General features: G+C 42.9%; 1 protein-coding gene and 1 pseudogene across 1 annotated transcript; both read left to right on the top strand.

Moving 5' to 3' along the window:
* The first annotated feature begins 13,605 nt into the window (after positions 1-13,605).
* Positions 13,606-19,409, top strand: LOC124701748 (protein PSK SIMULATOR 1-like). Its single transcript, XM_047233851.1, has 12 exons — positions 13,606-13,846; positions 15,330-15,634; positions 15,725-15,817; positions 15,919-16,009; positions 16,340-16,433; positions 17,001-17,095; positions 17,265-17,334; positions 17,424-17,524; positions 17,930-18,046; positions 18,313-18,389; positions 18,484-18,528; positions 18,643-19,409. The coding sequence occupies exons 1-12, from the start codon at positions 13,649-13,651 to the stop codon at positions 19,175-19,177; spliced, it is 1,821 nt and encodes a 606-aa protein (XP_047089807.1). The 5' UTR covers positions 13,606-13,648; the 3' UTR covers positions 19,178-19,409.
* A 4,636-nt stretch (positions 19,410-24,045) lies between these two features.
* On the top strand, positions 24,046-24,823 carry LOC124684603 (annotated as a pseudogene).
* Positions 24,824-24,830: the final 7 nt, after the last annotated feature.

Here is a 24,830-nt window from a genome sequence, read left to right as displayed (position 1 = left end):
TGTCCATATGCTACAGACGGAGCGTGTCTCTCTCCCATAAAGTGAATGCTAGGATCCATTTTATTCAAACAAAACAAAAACAAAAACAAACCGACGCTCCAAGCAAAGTGCATAAGATGTGACGGAATAAAAATATAGTTTCGGGGGAGGAACCCGATAATGTTGTCGATGAAGAAGGGGATGCCTTGGGCATCCCCAAGCTTAGACGCTTGAGTCTTCTTAGAATATGCAGGGGTGAACCACCGGGCATCCCCAAGCTTAGAGCTTTCACTCTCCTTGATCATATTGCATCATACTCCTCTCTTGATCCTTGAAAACTTCCTCCACACCAAACTCGAAACAACTCATTAGAGGGTTAGTGCACAATAAAAATTAACATGTTCAGAGGTGACACAATCATTCTTAACACTTCTGGACATTGCATAAAGCTACTGGACATTAATGGATCAAAGAAATTCAACCAACATAGCAAAAGAGGCAATGCGAAATAAATGGCAGAATCTGTCAAAACAGAACAGTCCGTAAAGATGGATTTTATTAGGGCACCAGACTTGCTCAAATGAAAATGCCCAAATTGAATGAAAGTTGCATACATATCTGAGGATCATGCACGTAAATTGGCTTAATTTTCTGAGCTACCTACAGGGAGGTAGACCCAGATTCGTGACAGCAAAGAAATCTGGAACTGCGCAGTAATCCAAATCTAGTACTTACTTTACTATCAAAGACTTTACTTGGCACAACAAAACATAAAACTAAGATAAGGAGAGGTTGCTACAGTAGTAAACAACTTCCAAGACTCAAATATAAAACAAAAATACTGTAGTAAAAACATGGGTTGTCTCCCATAAGCGCTTTTCTTTATAGCCATTAAGATGGGCTCAGCAGTTTTAATGATGCAATCATGAAAAATAGAGTATGAAGCAAAAGAGAGCAAACCAAATATGCAAACCAAATTAGCAAATATGCAAACCAAATTAGCAAGCTCTAGGTATTTCTTCATTAATGGGTGCAAAGTATATGATGCAAGAGCTTAAACATGAGCACAACAATTGCCAAGTATCAAATTATCCAAGACATTTTAGAGTTACTACATGTAGCATTTTCCAATTCCAACCATATAACAATTTAACGAAGAAGAAACTTCGCCATGAATACTATGAGTAGAGCCTAAGGACATACTTGTCCATATGCTACAGCGGAGCGTGTCTCTCTCCCATAAAGTGAATGCTAGGATCCATTTTATTCAAACAAAACAAAAACAAAAACAAACCGACGCTCCAAGCAAAGTGCATAAGATGTGACGGAATAAAAATATAGTTTCAGGGGAGGAACCTGATAATGTTGTCGATGAAGAAGGGGATGCCTTGGGCATCCCCAAGCTTAGACGCTTGAGTCTTCTTAGAATATGCAGGGGTGAACCACCGGGGCATCCCCAAGCTTAGAGCTTTCACTCTCCTTGATCATATTGCATCATACTCCTCTCTTGATCCTTGAAAACTTCCTCCACACCAAACTCGAAACAACTCATTAGAGGGTTAGTGCACAATAAAAATTAACATGTTCAGAGGTGACACAATCATTCTTAACACTTCTGGACATTGCATAAAGCTACTGGACATTAATGGATCAAAGAAATTCAACCAACATAGCAAAAGAGGCAATGCGAAATAAATGGCAGAATCTGTCAAAACAGAACAGTCCGTAAAGATGGATTTTATTAGGCCACCAGACTTGCTCAAATGAAAATGCCCAAATTGAATGAAAGTTGCATACATATCTGAGGATCATGCACGTAAATTGGCTTAATTTTCTGAGCTACCTACAGGGAGGTAGACCCAGATTCGTGACAGCAAAGAAATCTGGAACTGCGCAGTAATCCAAATCTAGTACTTACTTTACTATCAAAGACTTTACTTGGCACAACAAAACATAAAACTAAGATAAGGAGAGGTTTCTACAGTAGTAAACAACTTCCAAGACTCAAATATAAAACAAAAATACTGTAGTAAAAACATGGGTTGTCTCCCATAAGCGCTTTTCTTTATAGCCATTAAGATGGGCTCAGCAGTTTTAATGATGCAATCATGAAAAATAGAGTATGAAGCAAAAGAGAGCATCAAGAAGCAAATTCAAAACAAATTTAAGTCTAACATGCTTCCTATGCATAGAAATCTTGTAAATAAACAAGTTCATGAAGAGCAAAGTAACAAGCATAGGAAGATAAAACAAGTGTAGCTTCAAAAATTTCAGCACATAGAGAGGCATTTTAGTAACATGAAAATTTCTACAACCACATTTTCCTCTCTCATAATAATTTTCAGTAGCATCATGAGCAAACTCAACAATGTAACTATCACATAAAGCATTCTTATCATGAGTCTCATGCATAAAATTATTACTCTCCACGTAAGCATAATCAATTTTATTAGTTGTAGTGGGAGCAAATTCAACAAAGTGGCTATCATCATATATAGGAGGCATATTGTAATCATAAAAGAAAATTTTCTCCTCAATGCTTGGGGGACTAAAAATATCATGCTCATCAGAGCCAGCTTCCCCAAGCTTAGAATTTTCCATAGCATTAGCAACAATGGTGTTCAAAGCATCCATAGTAATAACATTCCCATTAGCATGCATATAAAGTTCCATGGGTTTTTTAATTCTCTCTTCAAACACATCATGTCCTAATTCAAGATAAAGTTCATAAAGATCTCTCATATTTTTGTTGTTTTCCATTATGCTTAACTAGTGAAATAAAAACATGCATGATATTAAGTAAAGTAAAACAAGTAACTAATTTTTTTATTTTTGATATAGATTGCAAGACAGTAAATAAAGTAAAGCTAGCAACTAATTTTTTTTTTGTATTTTGATATAATGCAGCAAACAAAGTAGTAAATAAAATAAAGCAAGACAAAAACAAAGTAAAGAGATTGAGAAGTGGAGACTCCCCTTGCAGCGTGTCTTGATCTCCCCGGCAACGGCGCCAGAAAAGAGCTTGATGGCGTGTATTTCACACGTTCGTTGGGCAACCCCAAGAGGAAGGTATGATGCGCACAGCAGCAAGTTTTCCCTCGAGAAAGAAACCAAGGTTTATCGAACCAGGAGGAGCCAAGAAGCACGTTGAAGGTTGATGGCGGCGGGATGTAGTGCGGCGCAACACCAGGGATTCCGGCGCCAACGTGGAACCTGCACAACACAACCAAAGTACTTTGCCCCAACGAAACAAGCTGAGGTTGTCAATCTCACCGGCTTGCTCGTAACAAAGGATTAACCGAATTGTGTGGAAGATGATTGTTTGCGAGAGAAAACAGTAAAACAAGTATTGCAACAGATTTGTATTTCAGTATTAAAAGAATGGACCGGGGTCCACGAGTTCACTAGAGGTGTCTCTCCCATAAGATAAAAGCATGTTGGGTGAACAAATTACAGTCGGGCAATTGACAAATAGAGAGGGCATAACAATGCACATACATGTCATGATAAGTATAGTGAGATTTAATTGGGCATTACGACAAAGTACATAGACCGCCATCCAACCGCATCTATGCCTAAAAAGTCCACCTTCGGGTTATCGTCCGAACCCCTTCCAGTATTAAGTTGCAAAGCAACGGACAATTGCATTAAGTATGGTGCGTAATGTAATCAACAACTACATCCTCGGACATAGCGCCAATGTTTTATCCCTAATGGCAACGAGCACATCACAACCTTAGAACTTTCTCGTCATCGTCCCGGTGTCAATGCAGGCATGAACCCACTATCGAGCATAAATACTCCCTCTTGGAGTTAAGAGCAAAAACTTGGCCAGAGCCTCTACTAGTAACGGAGAGCATGCAAGATCATAAACAACACATATGTAATAACTTGATAATTAACATAACATGGTATTCTCTATCCATCGGATCCCGACAAACACAACATAGAGTATTACAGATAGAAGATCTTGATCATGTTAGGCAGCTCACAAGATCCAACAATGAAGCACAATGAGGAGAAGACAACCATCTAGCTACTGCTATGGACCCATAGTCCAGGGGTGAACTACTCACTCATCACTCCGGAGGCGACCATGGCGGTGTAGAGTCCTCCGGGAGATGAATCCCCTCTCCGGCAGGGTGCCGGAGGAGATCTCCGGAATCCCCCGAGATGGGATCGGCGGCGGCGGCGTCTCGGTAAGGTTTTCCGTATCGTGGTTTTTCGCCTCGGGGGTTTCGCGACGGAGGCTTTAAGTAGGCGGAAGGGCGAGTCGGGGGCCGACGAGGGGCCCACACCACAGGGCGGCACGGGCCCCCCCTTGGCCGCGCCGCCATGTGGTTTGGCCACCTCGTGGCCCCACTTCGTATGCTCTTCGGTCTTCTGGAAGGTTCGTGGCGAAATAGGCCCCTGGGTCTTCGTTTCGTCCAATTCCGAGAATATTTCGTTACTAGGATTTCGAAACCAAAAACAGCAGAAAATAGCAACCGGCACTTCGGCATCTTGTTAATAGGTTAGTTCCAGAAAATGCACGAATATGACATAAAGTGTGCATAAAACATGTGGGTATCATCAATAATATGGCATAGAACATAAGAAATTATCGATACGTCGGAGACGTATCAGCCTCCTCCTCAGCGGTGTCCACGACTGCATACGCCTCATCCTCAGCGGTGGGGTCGGGTGCCTCCTCCGTGGCCTCGTACTATCCGGTGGTGGCCTCATACCAGCCACCTGTGTCCCCCTCCATCTGCTCTGCGTTCTCTGCCTCCTTCGTCGCCCCCTGCGGTGACCCAGCATACCACTGCATGGTGTAGTACGGAAGTCGTTGACATAACACAAGTGAAACACCGTTTCACTCATATTACATCCCTCAGAGTGGTACACCAGAAATATATGCGAGTCCAAAGCATGTCTATAGAAGGATACACGAACTATTTACAGAAGATCAACATAGCCTCCTACTTTACAGTGAGGTAAAACTGCAAATAAAGTTTCAAAAGAACAACTCGTAGTCTAACTTATTGCTAACTCTAGCTCTAGAGCTACTAGGCTTGCTATAAAACTCTAGCTACTTAGGTTCTAGGATTAGGGAAATGGTTTCCTTCTATTACTAGACCAGGTTTCCACTCTGACTGATGCAGAAGTTGACTCCATTGACTTCATTGACTGGGTTCCTCATCTTGTTGTACTTGACTCCTTTATCTTCGAGTTCCACGGTAGTTTCTCCTTCGGTGACTTTAGATCTAAGAAGGGGTTCAAGAGGGAGTGAATGAGTACGAGCGTACTCAACAAGTTCACTATAAGAAATAGGTGTATCATGCACTAGCTACAGCCATAGACCATAAATTCATAGACGAATGCAAGTTTTCGTAATCATTTCTTCAAAAGGTTGATTTTATTCTGAAAACTAGGCCCGTCAGTCTTCACAGGTTGATAAGAACTTCATGGAGTTCCTTTCCTGCCACGTTCGTAGTTTCATTCCCGGAACAGAGAGTGACAACCATAATTTGATACACTCTGCAAAGGTACGTTACTTTACCCGTAAACTTATCCTTGTTACCAACCGGGCATATACTTTCCCGTTCACACTTCCTTGGTGTGAGGCCCAGTATAAGAACCAACCCAATCACTGTTCTTCTCCGCAACCTCGCATACCCACCCTTTTGTAAGTCTGTCATGTCCTTTATCTATAGGTAGGCTAACACAGGCATTTATTCTCTCCTTTACCATTAAGGTAGACTGATATGAACAATCCACATGCATGGTCCTATACACTATAGATAGACTAACCCGGACAACCCTTACAATCCATCATTGACCTTTAACAAGTCCATCCTCTCCTATATCTATTGGTAGACTGTTACGGACCGATGTCCTCACCTTTACCAATAGATAGACTGATACAGGCAACCTTTATTACTGATCCATTGATATGCGAGAGGAAAAAAGATACAGCTGACTTTTCTAGAGCCATTATAGATCTCATCGTTAACGCGATATGTACGATGCTAGAATCACTAGACGGCATTGGTGATTAGTCCTAGATGAATAGAAATCTTGCAATTGAACCTCCACCATCAACACATACCATGGTTTCATTGCCCACCACATAGTCATATTCATAATTGTAAAATATTATTTTACTTTTCAATGCAGGAATGATACATATAGTACTTTGCATATAGTTAGATATAATCAAATTACATGAGCAAGCGATGAACTTGCCTTTCTTGACTGCAAGATTATGCAGGCAAAAGATTCGATACGTGATAACTCCAACATCTAAAATACCAACATCGTCCGGTAAGGACAATGTTTAAAGAACTGGCAAAGATGCTATAATGCATATCATGAGATTCAATCGTCCCGAGCGTAACCTAACCCCGATGATTTAGGATTGGTGAGTTGTAAAGATTTCTTTAGGGTGTGTTGCACTTTTAGAATGATTTTAAAACAAGGTTCTTATTAGGGTTTGGTTATTTTAGCATCATAAACAACTGGTATAAGACGTCATAACAATCATACACACAAAGAAATAGTGGTTGCATAACATGTAACTAGTAGTTGTCATTTTTAAGTTCTATAGGACATGGTTGATAATTACTTGAAAAGTTATTCTTTTGAAGAACATGTTACTTGAGAAAGAATAAGTATTTCAAGTAAGAATTATTTGCTTCTATGGTTTGTTTGGTATTTACTTCAAAAGAATAACTTTTGAAGAATAAGTTTAATAAAGAAAAAGAACTACTGCAAATAGGAGCTAGGTGCTTCTAGGGTTTACTATTGGATTCATTTAGTTCACTAATAGGGACTAGTTGGTTCTTAGGTAGAATGAGTCCATATGCAGCAAGTATAGCCATGTTTTATTTAACATGGAAAATAATTAAATTACATGAGGGTAACAAGTTAGAGTTTACACCTAGGTGGTACTAGTTGGTTATATAAGGTTTATTCAAAAATAAAGACATGAAATAATGACTTCAGGTGAATTAGCCTAGTTTTATTTTAGTAGATCATCAGCATGGATTAATTCTCATAAGTTGAACCTATGGGTAAGGTGCAAATCATATGATCATATTCCATAGGTTCCTAGAGTTTTACAGGTGTGAACAACTTAAGATGCTAACATAAGATAATAGAGTTAAGAGTTTTTTTTATTCTTATTGGAACTAGGTTTCTAAATTGTGATGCAATCCTTAAAATAATAATTGGAAGTAGAGTTTAAGTTACTAATTAATTTGAAATAAAGTTAATAATGTTCTTCACATTTTATTATTTAAAAGATTTAATAATTAAGATAAATACTAGTTAGGTTTAATTTCAAGAATTAGGGTTCTATGGTTGTTATTAAACTTTTAAAATAATAATTGGTTAACTAAAAAGGTTGAAGTAAACAAATAACTTTTTACTGCAAAATAATATTAGTTTTTAATACTTTCTTGATTTATTATTATTTAAGGAAAATAGTAAATGGTAATTTGTAAATTAGGGTTTAAAATACCACTAATATCTAAGTTAATGAAAATATGATAAAGAAAACTAATCTAAATATTTTCTTCACATTATTGAATAGCTACTATTTATTTTTGAAACTAAACTAATTAATAAATTTTTATTTGAATTAAGGATAAAAGAAAAGGCATAATTAATAAAGGTTTAAATAATTGAATTTTTATTTTGACAATTTTTTTTTTTATTGAATAGAGTTTATTTTGTGAGAATTTTGATTTCTTATTTGTATTTTTCTGAGTTGGAATGAATTTTATATATTTGGCAAAGTTTCAGCAATTTTCTGAAATTTGAATTTAAGTGTAAATACTAAACATACCGTGACATATCCTAGCTACTGAGACTAACCGGTGGGTCCCGGTCTAGGTCAGCTGCCACAGGGAAACGACCAAGTCAAATAGGTTCGGGGAGCCCACGGCCACATCATCTCTACCGGCGGCTTGACGCCGACGTTCAGATGAAGATGGCACCGTCGCTACAGGGCACCCCCGTACTTCCCGTTGGTGGCAATCGAACGAGGAGAAGACGAGGCACACGATGGTGGTGTTTTCCCCGGTCAGTGGTCACCGGAGCATCTCCGACGACCATCTCCCGCGGCGGTGAACTCCGGCGATAAAGCAATCTTACAATAGAATGCGTTCTAGGAAGAAAGAAGAGGTGATGGAGGTGCGCAAGCTCACCAGGAGTACGCTGGTAGGCTCGAGGGTGATCATGGTGGTCGGTATCGACCACACGGCCATGAATTCTAGCCAGTCAACGAAGAAGGGAACGGCTCGATTGCGTCGATTGGGGGCTCCATTATTCGAGTCCTTGCTCGAGGATGATCATCACGAGCAGGCAATTCTCCTCGACCAGTCATCACCTGTCGGGGTGGCTCCAGTTGATGAGTTCGTGCTCGACTGCGGCGACAGCTCTCAGATGATTGGGAGAGTTTTAGGAAGCGAGAGTGAAATTGAAAGTGTCTCGGAGAATTAGGGTTCTACGCGGTCCTCCACGTGCTTTTATAGGTCCGGAGATGGTCGGCAATGGCGACACGACGACGATGACCGGCGCAGATGGATTGACGGTTTCGAAAACGATTCGAGCATGAATCTTAGTGCAAGTGGATAGGACGGACGCGAGAGAGGTTGGGCGTGGTTCTGAGAGGTCTGGCGACGTCCGGGGTCATCGTTATCATCGGCGAGAGACGTGTCCGACGCCCTCCTGCGCGCTGTCGGCACCGAACAAGAGAACGAAGGCGTTGGCCTTCATTTTATTACCGAAATGGTATGGACCGTTTCTTTGGTGGGCTGGACCATGTCGTGGGCTGCTGCTGGGTTGGCTTCGGGCTGCTCCGGCCTGCCAGGTAAGCCTCCTCTCCTTTTCTATTTATGTTTGCTGTTTTCTTTTTATGTTTGAATTTCCAATTTGAATTCTCTTTTGGTTTTGCAGGTTTCTAAATTTTAGAATCTCAATAAAACTTTATAATAAGGCTTACTGCATAATTGTGTGGTTCAAACAAATATTTAATGTTTGATTAAATTGGTATTTGGTGAGGTCATTCTAGATTTAAAATAGACGTGAATTGATGTGTTTATTTCAATTTCTTTTTATTTGGGAACCAAATCCATTTAAGTGATTTGAAATTTATAACATTTGCATGATAAAAATATTATTAGGTTTTGCTAGTATGCTTAACAATATTGGTTGTTCATATGAATTTTAAATATGGCTAGAATTTAAAACAAGGTATTAATGAATATGGTGTTAGGTCATGATTTCATGTGTAAAGTTATTTCTAAGAATTTAGGAAGATGGTTGGATAAACTCTAGAATTACTAATCCTATTTAGCAAACTTTAGCTTGAATTATTTAGGATAGATCCTATGCTCATCATGGTCAATTCACTTGCTAAGATGAGGTCCAAACTATAACACATTATTCCATTTGGTCAACTAAGCAAGGTACTTGGAAGGCAAAATAGAATTGGATATTGGTTTAACTCAAATCACCTAAATAGTATTTAAGCTTAAGGTATATTTATGGATTTGAGTTTATACTTATGATCCATGATACACAAGTTAGGGTTTAGGCATAGGTTCAATGTGGGTATGATCTAGGGTTTCCCTTATACTTATCATTTCATGTGATGGATGATATCTACTTATCACATAGGTTTAACTTATCATCTAAATCTAAAGAGCATAGTCATGCATTAGACATGATCAACTAATTTCTCACTAATCTCTCTTTATTATTTCTCTCATCACATTCATCTAGATTCTTAGGGTTTATGATCATTACAAAGTTGTGATGATTATGAAATTATTTCTTAAGGTATTGCTATTGGAATATGGTTCTCACCTCCAATCAAAGGTTGACTTGAACAACTAGGATTAGTACTTCTCTAGTATTCTTGTATGGACATGACTATAGTTAATATTATCACTTCTCTCACTTCTCAATACTTGACACATCCTAGGGCTCTACTAAATATGATGTTATGATCTTGTAAATTTATGGTCTGCCTAGGAATTCTACCTTGCTATCTTCTGTAGCTTGTCCTCAGGAGATCTGATAAACCTGCATCTTGTGGTATGCCTCCACCTCCTAGCTTCTTCATCTTGATCCTAGCTAATGTATGGAAGGTCTCAAGGTTTTGGTTTCCTTGTGCATGGTACTAGATGATCAAATGGGTGAAGGGTGTGACTCCTTTTATAGGCGTGGGCAAGCTCTAGTATCATGACACATAGGTATGTGAGTCTTGTTTTAACTTGATGAATAAGGTGCTTGGTTGTCATGCCCTCATCCATAGCAATTCTTTGAGCATGAGGTGGCATAGCTTAGGAAGCAAGCTATGTAGGTATTTTCATCCTATGTGGCATGAGCATTATCCTCTCATATGATTTATTTTTGGATAGCCAAGTGAAATTTGTTAGTAGATGTCTTGTGAATGCTTTTATACTTATGAATAATGCTCCATATCATATTTGATTTGATTTACATTATAATATTGGTCAAAAGGTCAAGGTTGAAGGTTATTCCTCAATTTTGGATAGTTGGTGTTTGATTTCACCAAGGCATGTTCATATGAGTTTCAAAATACTTATAGTGAGTTTTATTCAAATAGTTTGAACTATAATTTGTAATGTAAACGGATTTAATTTTATGAAATTCCATATATTTAATAAGTTATAACTTAAATAAGAATGTGTGACTTTTACGCACTTCAAACCCTGTGGTTTACCTTATTTGGTAATACGTTTGGAAGTGAATTAAATTACGTAGTTGCTGACTTTTAAGTGTTAATAAGTTAGGATTTGATTCTTTAAGAATGTGTTATTGTAAGGAATACCATGTTATGATCATTTATATATAAGATTTTGGTATTTGATCCTCACTTAAAGTGTTGTGTAATAGTTCTAGGTCCTTTTGATCCAACCTACGGATCAAATTATGTCTACCCAAAACAAGGGTTTAGCAAAGGTCACATTGAGGTTTATAGCGCTTGACTTGATGAGATACTTCAGTTTCATCAAGTCAAGTGAAACTTCAGTTACTGTGACAAGTTTTATTTGAAAGCGCGAAAATTTTCCGGATTTTCTATAGATGAATGCAATGCACACTCTGGTGTTCTCTCATTTTGTAGCCTCTAAACCTGGGATATTACACATCCTCGGCCGCGACGCGGATCGTCTCATCTTCGGTGACCCACCGCGCATCCTGGCACTCCTCCTCCGCCGTCCGCGGGACCTAGTGCGGGCGGCGAGCGAGAGCTTCACCAACGTGGTCTGTAGGCTGCGCGGCATGGCGTGGAGAAGGTAGAGGGAGAGAGGGCGGCGAAGAGGGTGAGCTCTGCGAGGCCGCACACGCCGTATTTTATAGCCGGGAACCTTGGCGGGAAACTTGGGCCGCGTGAGTGCGTGCGGGAACCCTCGTGCGCGGGAACTTTCCCGCGCGTTCTCCCGCCCACCATTGCTGTCCCGTCAAGGCCTGCCATGGTGCAGAGCCGCCCAAGGATGACGAGCCACGTGGCGTTTTTTGGGTCGCCACGTTGGGCGCAGCTACGATCCAAACGGACACGCGAACGTGTGGCGTTGTCCACGTGTCCGCGCAGTCACGCAAACGGTCGAAACCGGACACGTGGACGTGGGGCACTGTTCGCGTGGACACGCGACCATGCAAACGGTCGAAACCAGACGCGCCAAAATTAAAGAGAGATGCTTTAGTTCCAATTTTATAGTCCCGGATAGTCCCGGTTGTAAAACCGGGACTAGCTTATTTTCCACTAGTGCAGTACATTAACAAATGAACTATTGGTCAAAGTTTGTGATAATGAATCAGAGTACGTCCAAAACCAAACAAAAAAAAGTACATATATATTTGTAGTTTATATTTGCACTAGGTGTTTCGCAAAAAAAAAAAGTTTAACACCGCCGTGCAGTGTTGAATTTGAGACGGTACGTGTGGGCGTTGTTAATTCGGGCGATGCGACTTGCATAGCATGTGACCTGGTCGGTCGGTCAAATGCCTGATCGCGCATGCAATCTTTGACTAGATTAAACAGAGAAATAAATTTGTCATCGTGTTTCGTTTATTAACAGGTTACGTGGTACGGAGTACCCATACAAGTACACGTACGGGGAGAATATTACGCTCCAAATATAATTTCCGCCGGGCTAATAATAATGCAGACTTTTCAAGTTCTCAAGTCCATGGAGATGTCTTCGTCCCAGACTCAATATTATAGCGACTGTTCATGGGTGATCAAACACCACGTGTTGTTGCCGTTGACAAGATAGAAGCTAGATCTCAGTTTCGGTGGTAGTTGAGGTAACATCTTCTGAGAAAGAGAAAAAATATATCCGATACACACACTTTTCCAATCTAAGTCCTACTATTTATTTTTGTCTTCGTTTCAAACTTTCTTTAAGCCTGACCAAATTTACATAAATAAATATGGATATCTATGATAATGCAAAACAGATACACTACGAAAATAGATTCCAAGATGCATACATTGACATAGTTTGGTACTTAGATGTTTTCCGTTATAAACTTGAAAACTCAATTTTTTTGACATAATACAAAACAAATAGGAGAATTACTCACTCCGTCCCCAAAGAAGTGACATATAAATTTAGTCAGAAGGTCCTTCATTCCTAAGTTTAACCAAATACATACAAGAAAATATCAACATCTCTAACATTGAATAAATATATTACGGAGATATCTTATGGTGGATCGGTTGCCATGGATTTCATATTACAAATCTAACAGTGTAAAAGTACGATCAAACACAAAGTACGAAACCAACATCTGGAATATAATTAAAATCGACACTACTACAATCATCATAAAATGTATTTTTATATTTATACATTTGGTATTGGAGATGTTATTTTTACTATACAGTTACGTAAGCTTTGTGAGTTTGAATTTTACTGAACCTCCGGCCGAAGGCGCGCTGTTGCTAGGTCGGGAGCAACAGATCGTTAAAAGCACGGGCACGCACGCCTAGATCCCGGCCGATTTATACTCGACTAAATATCACTTAGTACATGATGCCATCCAAGTCCGAATTGCAACCTGGGTGCAACTCATGTGCATGGATCTCAAAGCGAATTGAATGGTTTCGATATTTTTTTCTCGACGTAACTATGGAAATCTCAGATGTAACTTATTTGCAACTAGCGAGATCTCAGTTGCAACCCACTTGCAACAAGGGTATTCTAGTGGTTGAGGAGTGGCCAGAATTATCAACTCCGTAGTAGTGTAATCCATAGGAATAACCAGGGTTTAAAAAGTTGAGACAACTTTTTTGACAATGATAAAGCTACAAAGCCATCTAGGGAAAAGGGAAGGGAAAGGAAGCTAGCTAGTCCGAGGAGGAGGATAGCGTGGGAACAAGTCAAAGGTTGCGAACGCAGTTCGACGGCGACCAACGACGACCACAGCCAAAAAGAACAAAAACAAAGCAATTCCAAGTAGTAGTACCATCAGCCAGCGATAGCCATTCCCGTCCCATTCCGTTCTCTTCCCTCCCCACTCCTCCAATCCCGCGCCACTTCCCACTCCGGGATTGATCACCACCGAGCTCGCCGCCGCGCGGGAGCTCCGACGACCGACGAGGCGAGGCGTCGACCAGTTTGATCGATCGATTGATTGTCTGTGCACCATGGGGTGTGTGTTCTCGACGCGGACGCGGGAGCGGAAGGAGCCGCGGGCGGCGCGGTCGGTCCAGCAGCAGCAGCAGCAGGCGCAGCAGGCGCTCGGGGCGGTCTACGACGCGCGCCGCAGCAGGTACGGCCCCGGGGACTACGACTCCGGGGAGCTCGCCATCCGGCCGCTCCACAAGCCGCACGCGTCCAACAAGGTACCATACTCTGCTCCACCACTGCTCCTCTCCCATCAATCAGCCCATCCTCACCTCTTGCTCTGTTCATTACTCCCCCCTGCCCCCTCCCTCGCCGGCCGGACTGCCTGCTGCAGGGTCCGGCCGGCGACCTCTGGTTCAGCATGAACGACCGCGGACCGCCGGTCGACTGCTAGACAAAGTTCAGTACTTTACGAGTAAACAGGGGGGATGTTAGCCGGCCAGGGCTGATTTTGAGGCACCTCGTCCCGTCCAGACGAGTCCGGATTACGTCTGAATGAATGATAACGATCACGACGAAGCTCAAGCTCTCTTGGCCAGTTAATTCAAGCGAAGCTAATTCCTGGTTCTTGGACATAGTTAGCTCCGTCCGGGGCCTAATTCAGCACAGTAATTCTGACGAACTCAGAGGAATCAATCAGCGTGGGGACAGACAGATACAGGGGGCATAGCCGAAAACGAGCTGCGGAGTCCAAACGCAATGTGAAGTCAATCTAGGCGGCCGTTGTCTTTTCACATTCGAAGCCCGGTCACACCACACGGAGGAGGATCGATATTCCTTTCACTCGGATACGTGGAGGCCGAGTATTTTACACCCAAGGTTGCTGTCAGTCTCACCCATAGTCTACGTACGTACCCGTTGGACCGGTCAGGCCAGTGACCCGGACGGAACCTTCTGCGTCTGTTGCTTCTGTTGACCAGTTCTTCGATCCATCCATCAATGGAGCTTTATGATACTACTGTGCAAATCATGGACAAGGAACTTCTGCCTCTGTTCCTTCTGTTGACTATGCCATCAGTGGAGCTTGAGATGCTGTGCAGATCATGGGCTTGGCCACACATCAAGTTGCTGTTGAAATGAATGGTGAAGTGCAGACTGTATGATGAAAACGAAGTAATCCTGCTGTATGTTGCTGTTGAAATGATTCACGGTTGAGCTTGACTGATACATCGTACTTGGAGGTGGCAAATCTAGATACATGGTACTGAAACTGAAGAGTTCGACGCCATCAGTTGTCGATTGCCACGTCTCCACAGTTCCGGTAGCAAGTATCCCAGGTCTACTTTGATGCAGCCAGTGAGCATGAGGGGATCATCTTGGATAGCACAGAATACATGGAAGGATTATCGAGTAGCCTTGAAGGAGTAGTAGCATGCACTTCTCTTGGAAACATAGTACTGAAATAAGAATACTATATTAGTAGTATTTCACCATTTTGAATAAAACCACATCAATAGGTTCAACGTAATTAGCTCAAAATTAGCCTGCACTACTTTTTTTTTAGTTTCTTTATACAAGCTATAACAACTGTTATATTTCTTAAAGGGATAAACATCTCTCCATTATTTTTGATAAAGATCTCCTTTTTTTCTGTGTTATAGAAAGTTATCTGTATTTTCAATGTCCAAGTCAAAGAAAACATGCGTTATTTTCCAGCGGTAGCCTTTTTCCCATTAACTCTGACATACTAAGTTATGCCAGGTATCGGACACAGGTACATTCTTTCTGGAGAAGGCTGTCGACGTGTTAGATACCCTCGGCAGTGGAATCGCAAGTTTGAACCATGGCAGCGGGTTTCTCTACGGTGGAACAAACCGGGGAAATAAAGTCGATATTTTGTCGTTTGAAGTCGCAAATACAATAGCAAAAGCTTCTTCTTTGTGGAGATCATGTTCCGACGAGAGTATAAAGGAACTGAAGGAGGAAATTTTGCATTCAGACGGTGTGCGGATATTGATTTCTTCCAACTCCGCTGAGCTCTTGCATATTGCTGCCATCGACAAAAGGTATGGTTGGTTAGACAGTAAGGTTGAACATTTTCCTGATTCATCTTACCGTGATTGTGGTTGATGTGGACTTTAAATGGAACCCAACAGGGAAGAGCTTGCCATATTTTCGAGGGAAGTAATTCGATTTGGTGACCTTTGTAAAGACCCCATATGGCATAACTTGGGACGCTATTTTGACAAGTATGCTTCTCAGAATTATGCATTTCATTTCAGCATGTCATTATTTACGTACTTATTAGCATTTCTTGTTCTGAAACTCTGTGGATTACTCTGATATGCAGATTAACGAAAGAAGTCACGCCCCAGGATCATTCAAAAGAGCATATCGAAATAACTGTCAAACAGTTGATTAGTTTGGCTCAAAACACTTCTGTATGTTTCTGCTTAATTTCCACAGTTCTATACTCTACAAGTTGCCTGTACTTGCTAATAATTATTAAGTTCAAAAATTCTCGAAAAAATTCTTACGCTTATGCAATGTAGAAGTGGCATGGTCATCATTACTATTAAACTTCTTCAAATTATTGAGCAGCTAAATATCTTAAATGGAAAAAGAATCTTTCAGTATGTTCTTAACTAATAATAGTTGAGTGTCTTGCATATTAGCCAGCTGGAACTAAGGTTTGAGGGTGGATCAAAGCGTTTTTGCATTCATACATTGGGTTGAAGCTTTATGCTGATGAGCTAGTTCTATAACTGCAGGAGCTTTACCATGAACTGCACGCGCTGGATAGATTTGAGCAGGATTTTAAAAGGAAATTTAATGAAGAGGAGTCTGTGCCAGCAGCTAGACGAGGTACGACCAGGATGATGACATTGTTCTTAAACAACTTCATATATGCTAATACTGCATGCATATTGCCTTCCCAGAATCTCACCTGGAAATAACAACTGTACTATTAACATAAAAAGTTACTACAACGAGCATTGTAGCTTTCTATTATAAGGGGAAAATGATGCTTTTGTTGGTTGTGGTTCGTAGCCATTTTTTTTACCATGAACTTCACTTGGTCTAGTAAGAAAGTTGATCAAGGAAAAATGTTCTCTGCTGATATTTTATCTTACCTACTGCAATATCCAATTGAGCCAATTTTTGACACATGATGTAATAAATAGTGGTGAACCAAGCATCACAGCTAGGGCATACATTGGGAACCAGTACTTAGAGGAAAATTCTACATATTTATAGAATGAGCTCTAAGAAAAGGCAATTTATATTCCTGCCCGCGCCATTGGAGTGATTCTGATAATACTTAATTATCTTTGTCACATTATACTTTTATGGATGATATTGAGTTTGACACACCATGTATTCAGTTTTCAATTAGAGATATTTATCGTATTCATTTTTTGCTCTTTGCAGAGAGTGTTATGATCTTGCATAGTGAACTAAAGCGCCAAAGGAATCTTGTGAAAAAATTGAAGAAGAAATCCTTGTGGTCCAGACCTTTGGAGGATGTAATTACCTTCATCCATATTTTCTTCATTACTTTATATCCTGGCTTTATGGAATACTTTCTGTTGGGTTATGCCTGGTAGTGTTATATTGATATATTTTTTTGTAAACATATTGTTTTTTATTTGCTTTGTATAATGCTAACATTGCTTTGCATTATCCTCTATTCAGATTGTGGAAAAGCTTGTTGAAATCGCCATTTTTCTTGATAGACAACTCCGGGATGCATTCGGTGAAGTTGGTTAGTAATAGTAAATTGGCTGCTTCATAGTTTGCAGAAAATGTGTCTGACAATATCCTGATACCTCTTTGAATAAACAACTTCTGTAGGTACTGAATTCGTCAGTTATGAGCAAGTTCAGAACAAAAGGCTAGGCCCCTGTGGTTTGGCACTACACTACGCTAACATTATCAATCAGATTGAAAATATAGTAAGTTAATTTGATGACCCATGTGATGTTTATTGTTTTATTTCAATAAAGGGCGCTTGTGATGTTTATTGTGCTTGCTTAATGTCCCACTTTCGTTTATGTGGTCAATTTTCACGTGATCTTAATGTTGATGAACCATGCATCTATTTATTTCCCTTTTCTTCCGATGAACATAACTATTAGTAGTGAACTATCACCTATATTTGTCTGATCACCTGGCAGAAATATCTGTCTGTCCCCTAGCTGCAAAAATAGCAATTCCGAAGTCATTTTGAAGTAAACAAGTGACAATACCATGTTGCATATATTATATCGCCATAGTCTACTTTACAGCATTCTCTGACGCCTCATGTATTAAGAAATAAGGAAGTGCATAAAGTTTTCAATCCATATATACATATGCAGGTTTCTCGACCACTCTCTCTTCCTCCTAGCGCTAGGGACAACCTGTACCATGGACTACCAATAACAGTGAAGTCAGCTCTGCGGTCACGGTTGCAATCAGTTAATACTGAAGAGGAGGTTTGTGTTATAAAACTTTGCAGATGATTTTTTATTTATGCACATGGAATTTGCAGTAGAAAGTAAAACTGGTGGATCCACTTTAGCGGTAATAGATTTTAAATTTATGTGTGTACATAGACATGATTTAGTTCGGAAACACTGAAAACTCAGTTGTCCTTCGGGTAAATGAGCCTTTTGTTTTACAAGATCCATGTCTTGGTTTATTGGTATTACTCGTGCATCAAAGCGTATTACTAACTGGGACCCTTTGTTATTCTCTGCAGCGTAGTGTATCTCAAATAAAAGCTGAAATGCAGAAAACCCTCCGCTGGATTCTTCCAATAGCAGAAAACACAACAAGGTAGTTTGGGATTTTGTACCAACCATTCTGATTTCTGAGCACAGTTGTTTTTCTCCCTCTCACCAAAACTTACTGTTTTCCATACTTGTACCAGAGCACACCAAGGATTTGGATGGGTCGGCGAATGGGCAAACTTCGGGTTAGTCTTAAATAGCATAATAATCACCTAATCTTATTCCCTTCTCAATTTCTCATCGATCAAACAGCCTCTACGCTTGTTCGCAACACAGCCTAACGTGACGGATTGTTCCAGGAGCGACATGGACGAGAAGTCGGGGTCCCGGCACGCCGTCAGCCGGGTGCAGACGCTCCACCATGCCGACAAGGCGGCAACGGAGCATCACATGCTGGAGCTTGTGGTGCTGCTCCACCAGCTGGTTTTGCAGGTGAAGAGCCGAGGCTACGGGCACAACAAGTCAGGGAGGCGGGACCGGTCCCGATCTTCCCGCAGAGGTTCATCGGAACTGGCACAATCCGGTGACACCAAGCACACCACGTCTCCGATGCACGACGGTGGCACATGCCCGAGCCCGCTGTCGGACTCGGAGCGCGAGACGCTGGACCACCTGGCCTTCCGGAGGACGACGAGTTACGGCAGGAGCAAGAGCTGCGAGCCTCGGCCTGGGAAGGCGAGCAGGGCGAACCGGAGCTGGGACGCGTGCCGGAGCCACGGGAGCTCGCCGGCGAGGGAGTTCGGTCGGGACTCGGCGCCAGGATGTGACCAGCTGGCGAGGGACCTGGATGTAATTGATGGGCTGGGCAGACTGACTCTATCATCATTTAGTTAGAAGAGAAGAGTTATATGGTGCATGCACAGAGTAGGTATTCTTTTGCGGTATTCTTCCGGCGAGTTCGATCGGTCGTATATATCTTGTATATGTGTGTGGTATGCGTTTTTATATAAGTTCCCTTAGTTCATGTACATATAGATTACATATTTGCCACACTTCAGAAGTATTACAGAAAAAAAAAGTTGGGGGTTGTTTGAGTGGAAATATAACAAGAGCAGGTTCAGAAGTGGTGTCCGTTTGCCTCACCATTTTTTTCCGTCTAGGCCTCTCCCTGTGTCCGCGATTCAGCGTGTGTGTAGTTTCAGAAACGATTGGATTCACGCTTTCTATGGAGGTAGATAGGATTTGTAGGCTGCAACATCTGAATTTTGAGTGTGTTGGCAGCTCGTTGCCTTTATTTCCAGCTTTCTGAATTCTGAACACTCAATCAGGAGATAAGTCCTACTGTACTACAGTCTATACTTGTTTGTCAGGACGTCTTGTTGAGATGGATGATCACTACTCCCATCTTGGCATCTTAGCCACATGATCATTTGCCTTTGTTTCCTTCAAACCGGGAAGCCATTTTCGCCTTCAATTCTGGCTGGTCCAGGTTCTATCCAGTGCAGTGCAGATATTTCTTTATCTTCACCAGGTCAGGTCTTCCACCTTATCAGGATATCAATAATGCGGGCAAAGCACCTTTTCCCACATCCGTTTCTCCGGCGACGTCCATGTCCGCCGCTCCCTCCGCTCCAGCTCCGCCACCCACATGTCCGCGGCGAGAGAGACCCCGGTCATCTTCTCGTCCGTCGCCATAGCGCCCGTGGTCGGCATCTCCGACGACCCACCCACCAAATTGATAACTCCGTCCATCACAGCTATGCTGCTCTTAGCTTGATTGTCATCTTGTCGGCGCCGCAAGACAAAGCATGTGCGTGCCTACTGCAAAGTTTCGCCGAACTTCCCTCCCTCCAAACGTGCATGATGAAAGACTACAAGTCAAATGAGCACCAGGTGCAAGATTTCGTACAATTTGTCCGAACAACTTACTACTTGGGACATTAGGCTTTGAGCTAATTACACTTCAGGTCGAGGGACTTGTATAGCATGTGATGGTTTGGTCCTACTAGTTGCAAAAGGTGATAACCTAGTCCAAGAACTTGCAATTCGGGTTCAGGAATGATCCTCGCCAATCAGAAGCCGCCAAGTGTCATCCACGCTGGCAGTTTGGAAGCGCTGGCCTGTGTAGTTTTTGCTGATAACCCCCTGCTTTTTTCGTTTTCTATGTTTCTAGTCTATCTGAACTGCCCGTTGGATCGTTACAGGTGTCCTCGGTCGCACGTCGGCTGCACGAATCTCCAACCCTAGTCGAGAGAGGTGAGCTGAGCTGAGCAGCGGCAGGCAGCGAGAGAGGAGCGGCGCAGCTGGTCGGCGAGAGAGGAGCCCCGCGGACAGGAGCCCCGCGAAGAGGAGAGGAGCGAGGGAGGTGCCCCGCGGACAGGAGCGAGGGAGGTGCCCCGCGGACAGGAGCTGCTCGGGCTCAATGGCGTCGACGGTGGGCCGTCAGCTCAATGGCGGCGGTGGAGGAAGCAGATGGGCAGAGGAGGAATGGAAGGAGACGTCGGTCGTCTACTACCCCACGCCGACGAGAGGTGCTGCCACGCCAACAAAGGTAATTGCTTCTTCCTCGTCTCCGGTTGTTTCCCCTTTTGTGCTTCCCATGTTCCTAAATTCTTCTTGAACCAAAATTATGTACACAATTTTGAACCAAATTTGTTTTTTCAAATTCGTAGAAAACAATGGATCAATTGGAGATTGATGGTGTGATTAGAAGCAGGAATTCTAGAGACATTGAGGAAGAAAATAAACAGCTAGTGTAGCTTAAGAAATGGAAAATGAGATAAAGAGAAGGAAAGCTAGGAAGAAAGAAATGCAGAGGGCACACCAGCAAGATCTTAGAAATAGAGATAGGAGAGAATTTATGATGTTGACATTTGTAGCTTGTTGTAGCTTGTTGCTTGATCTTGATCTTGTACTGTGTTTGTGCTTTGTTCATCAGGGGCTTTGTGTGAGGCATTTTTATATCAATGTACATGTTTTTTGTGAAATAAAAAATTGTGTTGTGAGAATAAATGTGTGGAAAACAAATGCAACAATTGGATGCACATCAGATGATATTAAGCTTTACTTGCTAGCACAATCCCTCCATGGCAGTACTTGATAGCACAATGGCCATAAATCCAAATTACATAAGTTCCAGAGTGAACATGTTTAATTGATAGCACAATCTAAAGTAAATAGGGACAAAAAATGATGCTTCTCTTTGAATTGTCACACACCATATTATGACAATATGAATCACATCTAGATGTCATCTAGTGATGGTGCATTCTGCCTTAGTTGCATCTCTTGGACATTCATCTCTGGAATGTATTCCTCATTTAAATTTGGGAAAGCATTGTCATCTCCAAACATCAGGTAGTAGAAACTGCCAGGACCTGTTCTGTATCCTCTATGTGTCCTCTCTCTACCTTTAGGTGCATCATCATTAACTTGTGCTTGTGCTAGCATCTCCATGTCTGTATCATGTATTCCACTTGTGCTAGCATCTCCAGTTCTTTTCTTGCCAGCTGGTGCTTCATGAGGTTGGTCTGCAGTTCCACTTGTGCTGGCATCTCCACTTCTTTTCTTGCTAGCTCTTGTACTAGATCTTCCCCTTGCTCTTCCTCTTGTTGAATATCCATCTGTGCTAGCTGTTGCCCTGTCTGCCTCCCCCTCTCTGTGAATTTGCTCTTGCTCTTCCTCTTTCTCTAGTAGTTGCAGTAGTCATCCTTCCTGTTGGTAATGGCATGCTTTCCCTGGCATTAACAACAAACCCACTTTCTGGCAGTGGTTCATGTGCTCTAGCAATTGGTACATGAGTTGCTTCCTGGACAGTTAATTTTAGTTAGTCCAATATATTATATGAGCATGGATTAATAGCAGTAATAGAAGGAGTGTCATGTATTACCTCTTGTCCCATCCTAACGGTTCTTGGTGACGCAGAGTGGCAACGGGCGGAGCTTGGGAGAAAACGTAGGGGGGGTGGTGAAATGGAAAATACGGGGATTTGGGGGGGGGGGGGCAAAAGTCAGAAAAATTCTTCCAAGCTGCTCCAAAACAGAATTCCTTCATAGTTTGCTAGAAAGCTGGGGGCGGGGTGGGGGGGGACGGTGCCCCCCTGGCTTACACTAAGCTACGCCACTGCACATATACCGTACGATGTCATGCAAACGGCGATGCCAATGTAAATTGGTTCCACCAGGCACCAAGAAACTCAAGTGGTAGCAATTAGTTACAAGATACCCATCCGTTCAGGCGATGAGGGTTCCCTACCCCCGTCGGCGCCGCGGCCGATCTGTCTCAGCTCCTGTGGTCTTAGGATGGAGGCGCGGTGGATCCCGATCCTTGTCGGCGAGAGGGCTCAATTTCTTGTTGTTTTCCTCGTTTTGTTTAGGGTTTGTGTCGTACTTACGAAGACGTGACGATGGCAATTTTCTGAAGATGGAATAAAGTCCTCCCCTCTAGTCGGTGTCCCGGTGATGCGTCTATAATCGCCAGAGGGCATGCATAGGTTTGTTATCGACGGATCTCGCTGGATTTGGTCTATGTTTTTTATGATCTATGCTTATCTTCATTGGCAATGCATGCTGCTCTTGTGCGTTGGTCCTTTGATGCCTTAGCACGACGACTTCCAGTATGTCTATTACAACAAGATCTACTAAAACTAGCTTTGTAAAACTTCCAATGAGGAAGGGGCAAGGACGACGGCGCACCTTCAACTAGTTCAAGTGCCTGTAGTCGTTGCTAGGTAGTATAAAGACCTATTTACAATTTTATTACTTTTGAATTTTCTTGTATTGTTGTTGAGGGTTATGAATAGATCGCTGGACTTTTCGCAAAAGAAAAAGAAACTCAGAGAGTACTTTTGTCTTCCCTGAAAAGAAGGATACCACCGGCGTCTAAATCGACTGATGCATAGGTTAGAAAGAAAAATCCGAGGCCATCCACATAGGACATGCCTCACGGCAGCGTCGCCAAAATCCTACTACATACATTGTGACCGTCGATCATATTCCACCTGTCGAGCGACATCAATGCCCTCTTCTCCATTGACCAACAAGGCTAGGCAACACACCAACACAATCATTAAGATGACCTACACATGAAACTCCATCCGGTGAAGTCAGACGTGGCCTCCAAGAGAGCCTGGCATCGAGCTTCTCCCAAAGCAGCATTTTGCAAGCCCAAATCTGGAGTTGTTGCTCCAGATCGAGAATGGCAGATGCAACACATTGTCCTGTGCCGAGACCAACCGCAACACAATCTCATGGGGATTGAGGCCAGTGGCCGAACCAGGAGAGGAGGGTGGAAGGGGTGGGGCATCCTAAGATTCAGCTCCGCCCATATGTCTTCTATAGAAAATTAGAAAAATAAAATATAAGCCCGACCCAAGTTAGGTATGCCCCACCGTTGCAAAATGGGTTGCCTTCGCCACTCATCAAGGCCATTCTTTTTACTACATCATTGTCTTTTGTTCATCGGCTTAGAACACAACGTATGTTTTTTCTTGGTGAAACTTTGTAGACATGTAAGGGACATAATCATGTACAGTGTTAAGAAAGGCAGACTTTTTGAGTTTTAGATAGCTTAAATTCGAATATAGTGTTCCCTGTTGGGGCCAAAACGCCATCAATCTGACGTCCCTTTCCTCCCTGTTGGGGAAGAGGTAGGAGGTGGAGTGGCAACCGTAACCACCAACGGTGGCGCGAAAGCAACACCATCCATAGACACATTTTAGGAGAAAGAAGGCAACACAACACCGGTGACTGACTCAGCACAAGCCCAAAATAATCTTCCCGGAGATAAGATCGAGGGCCGGACGTACGAGTGGCACCACAGGCTCCTCACTCCTATAAATCCACGGCCATTTCCGCTCTCCACGACGAGCAAGGAAAAGAGTACTGTACAGTGAGGAAGCGGAAGTATCATACAGTGTAGTGCACTGCTGCTTCGGATCAAGAACAGATTACCTCGATGGCTGCGTTTGCTGCAACGACCGTGCCATTTCCAGGGCGCGTCGCCGGAGCCCGGCGGTGTGTGGTGGCGCGCGCGTCGGCGACGATGGCCCCAGCGGTGGCGGCGGGGAGGACGCACTACGAGGTGCTCGGGGTGGGCGCGGCGGCGAGCAGGGGGGAGATCAAGGCCGCGTACCGGCGCCTGGCTAGGGAGGTGCACCCAGACGCCGTCGGAACTGGAGGCGGAGACGAGGGGTTCATCCGGCTGCACGCGGCTTACGCCACCCTCGCCGACCCCGACCAGCGCGCGCGGTACGACAGGGACGTTGCGGCCGGCGCTGGGGCGGCGGCGGGGACGGGCTACCGGCGGAGGACGTGGGAGACGGACCAGTGCTGGTAGGAGGGCGGACGCGCACGGCTGCTCTGCTCTCCCCAGGCGCGACGGCCGCGATCGTGGACCTGGGAGGAAAAAACCGCTGCTGCGGCTGCCCCGAGCCGTACGATTAGGATCGGACGGCCCGTACAGGGGGACACGGACGCGCGATCTGTGTGAACCGTGACGCTGCGAGAGGCGTTTTTCAAGATCGCTCGTGCGTTATCGGCATGTAAAT

The sequence above is a fragment of the Lolium rigidum genome, chromosome 1 (assembly GCF_022539505.1).
Source record: "Lolium rigidum isolate FL_2022 chromosome 1, APGP_CSIRO_Lrig_0.1, whole genome shotgun sequence".
NCBI classification, from domain to species: domain Eukaryota; kingdom Viridiplantae; phylum Streptophyta; class Magnoliopsida; order Poales; family Poaceae; genus Lolium; species Lolium rigidum.
Note: the sequence above shows the minus strand (reverse complement) of the source record. Positions and strands in the feature narration are given on the sequence as shown.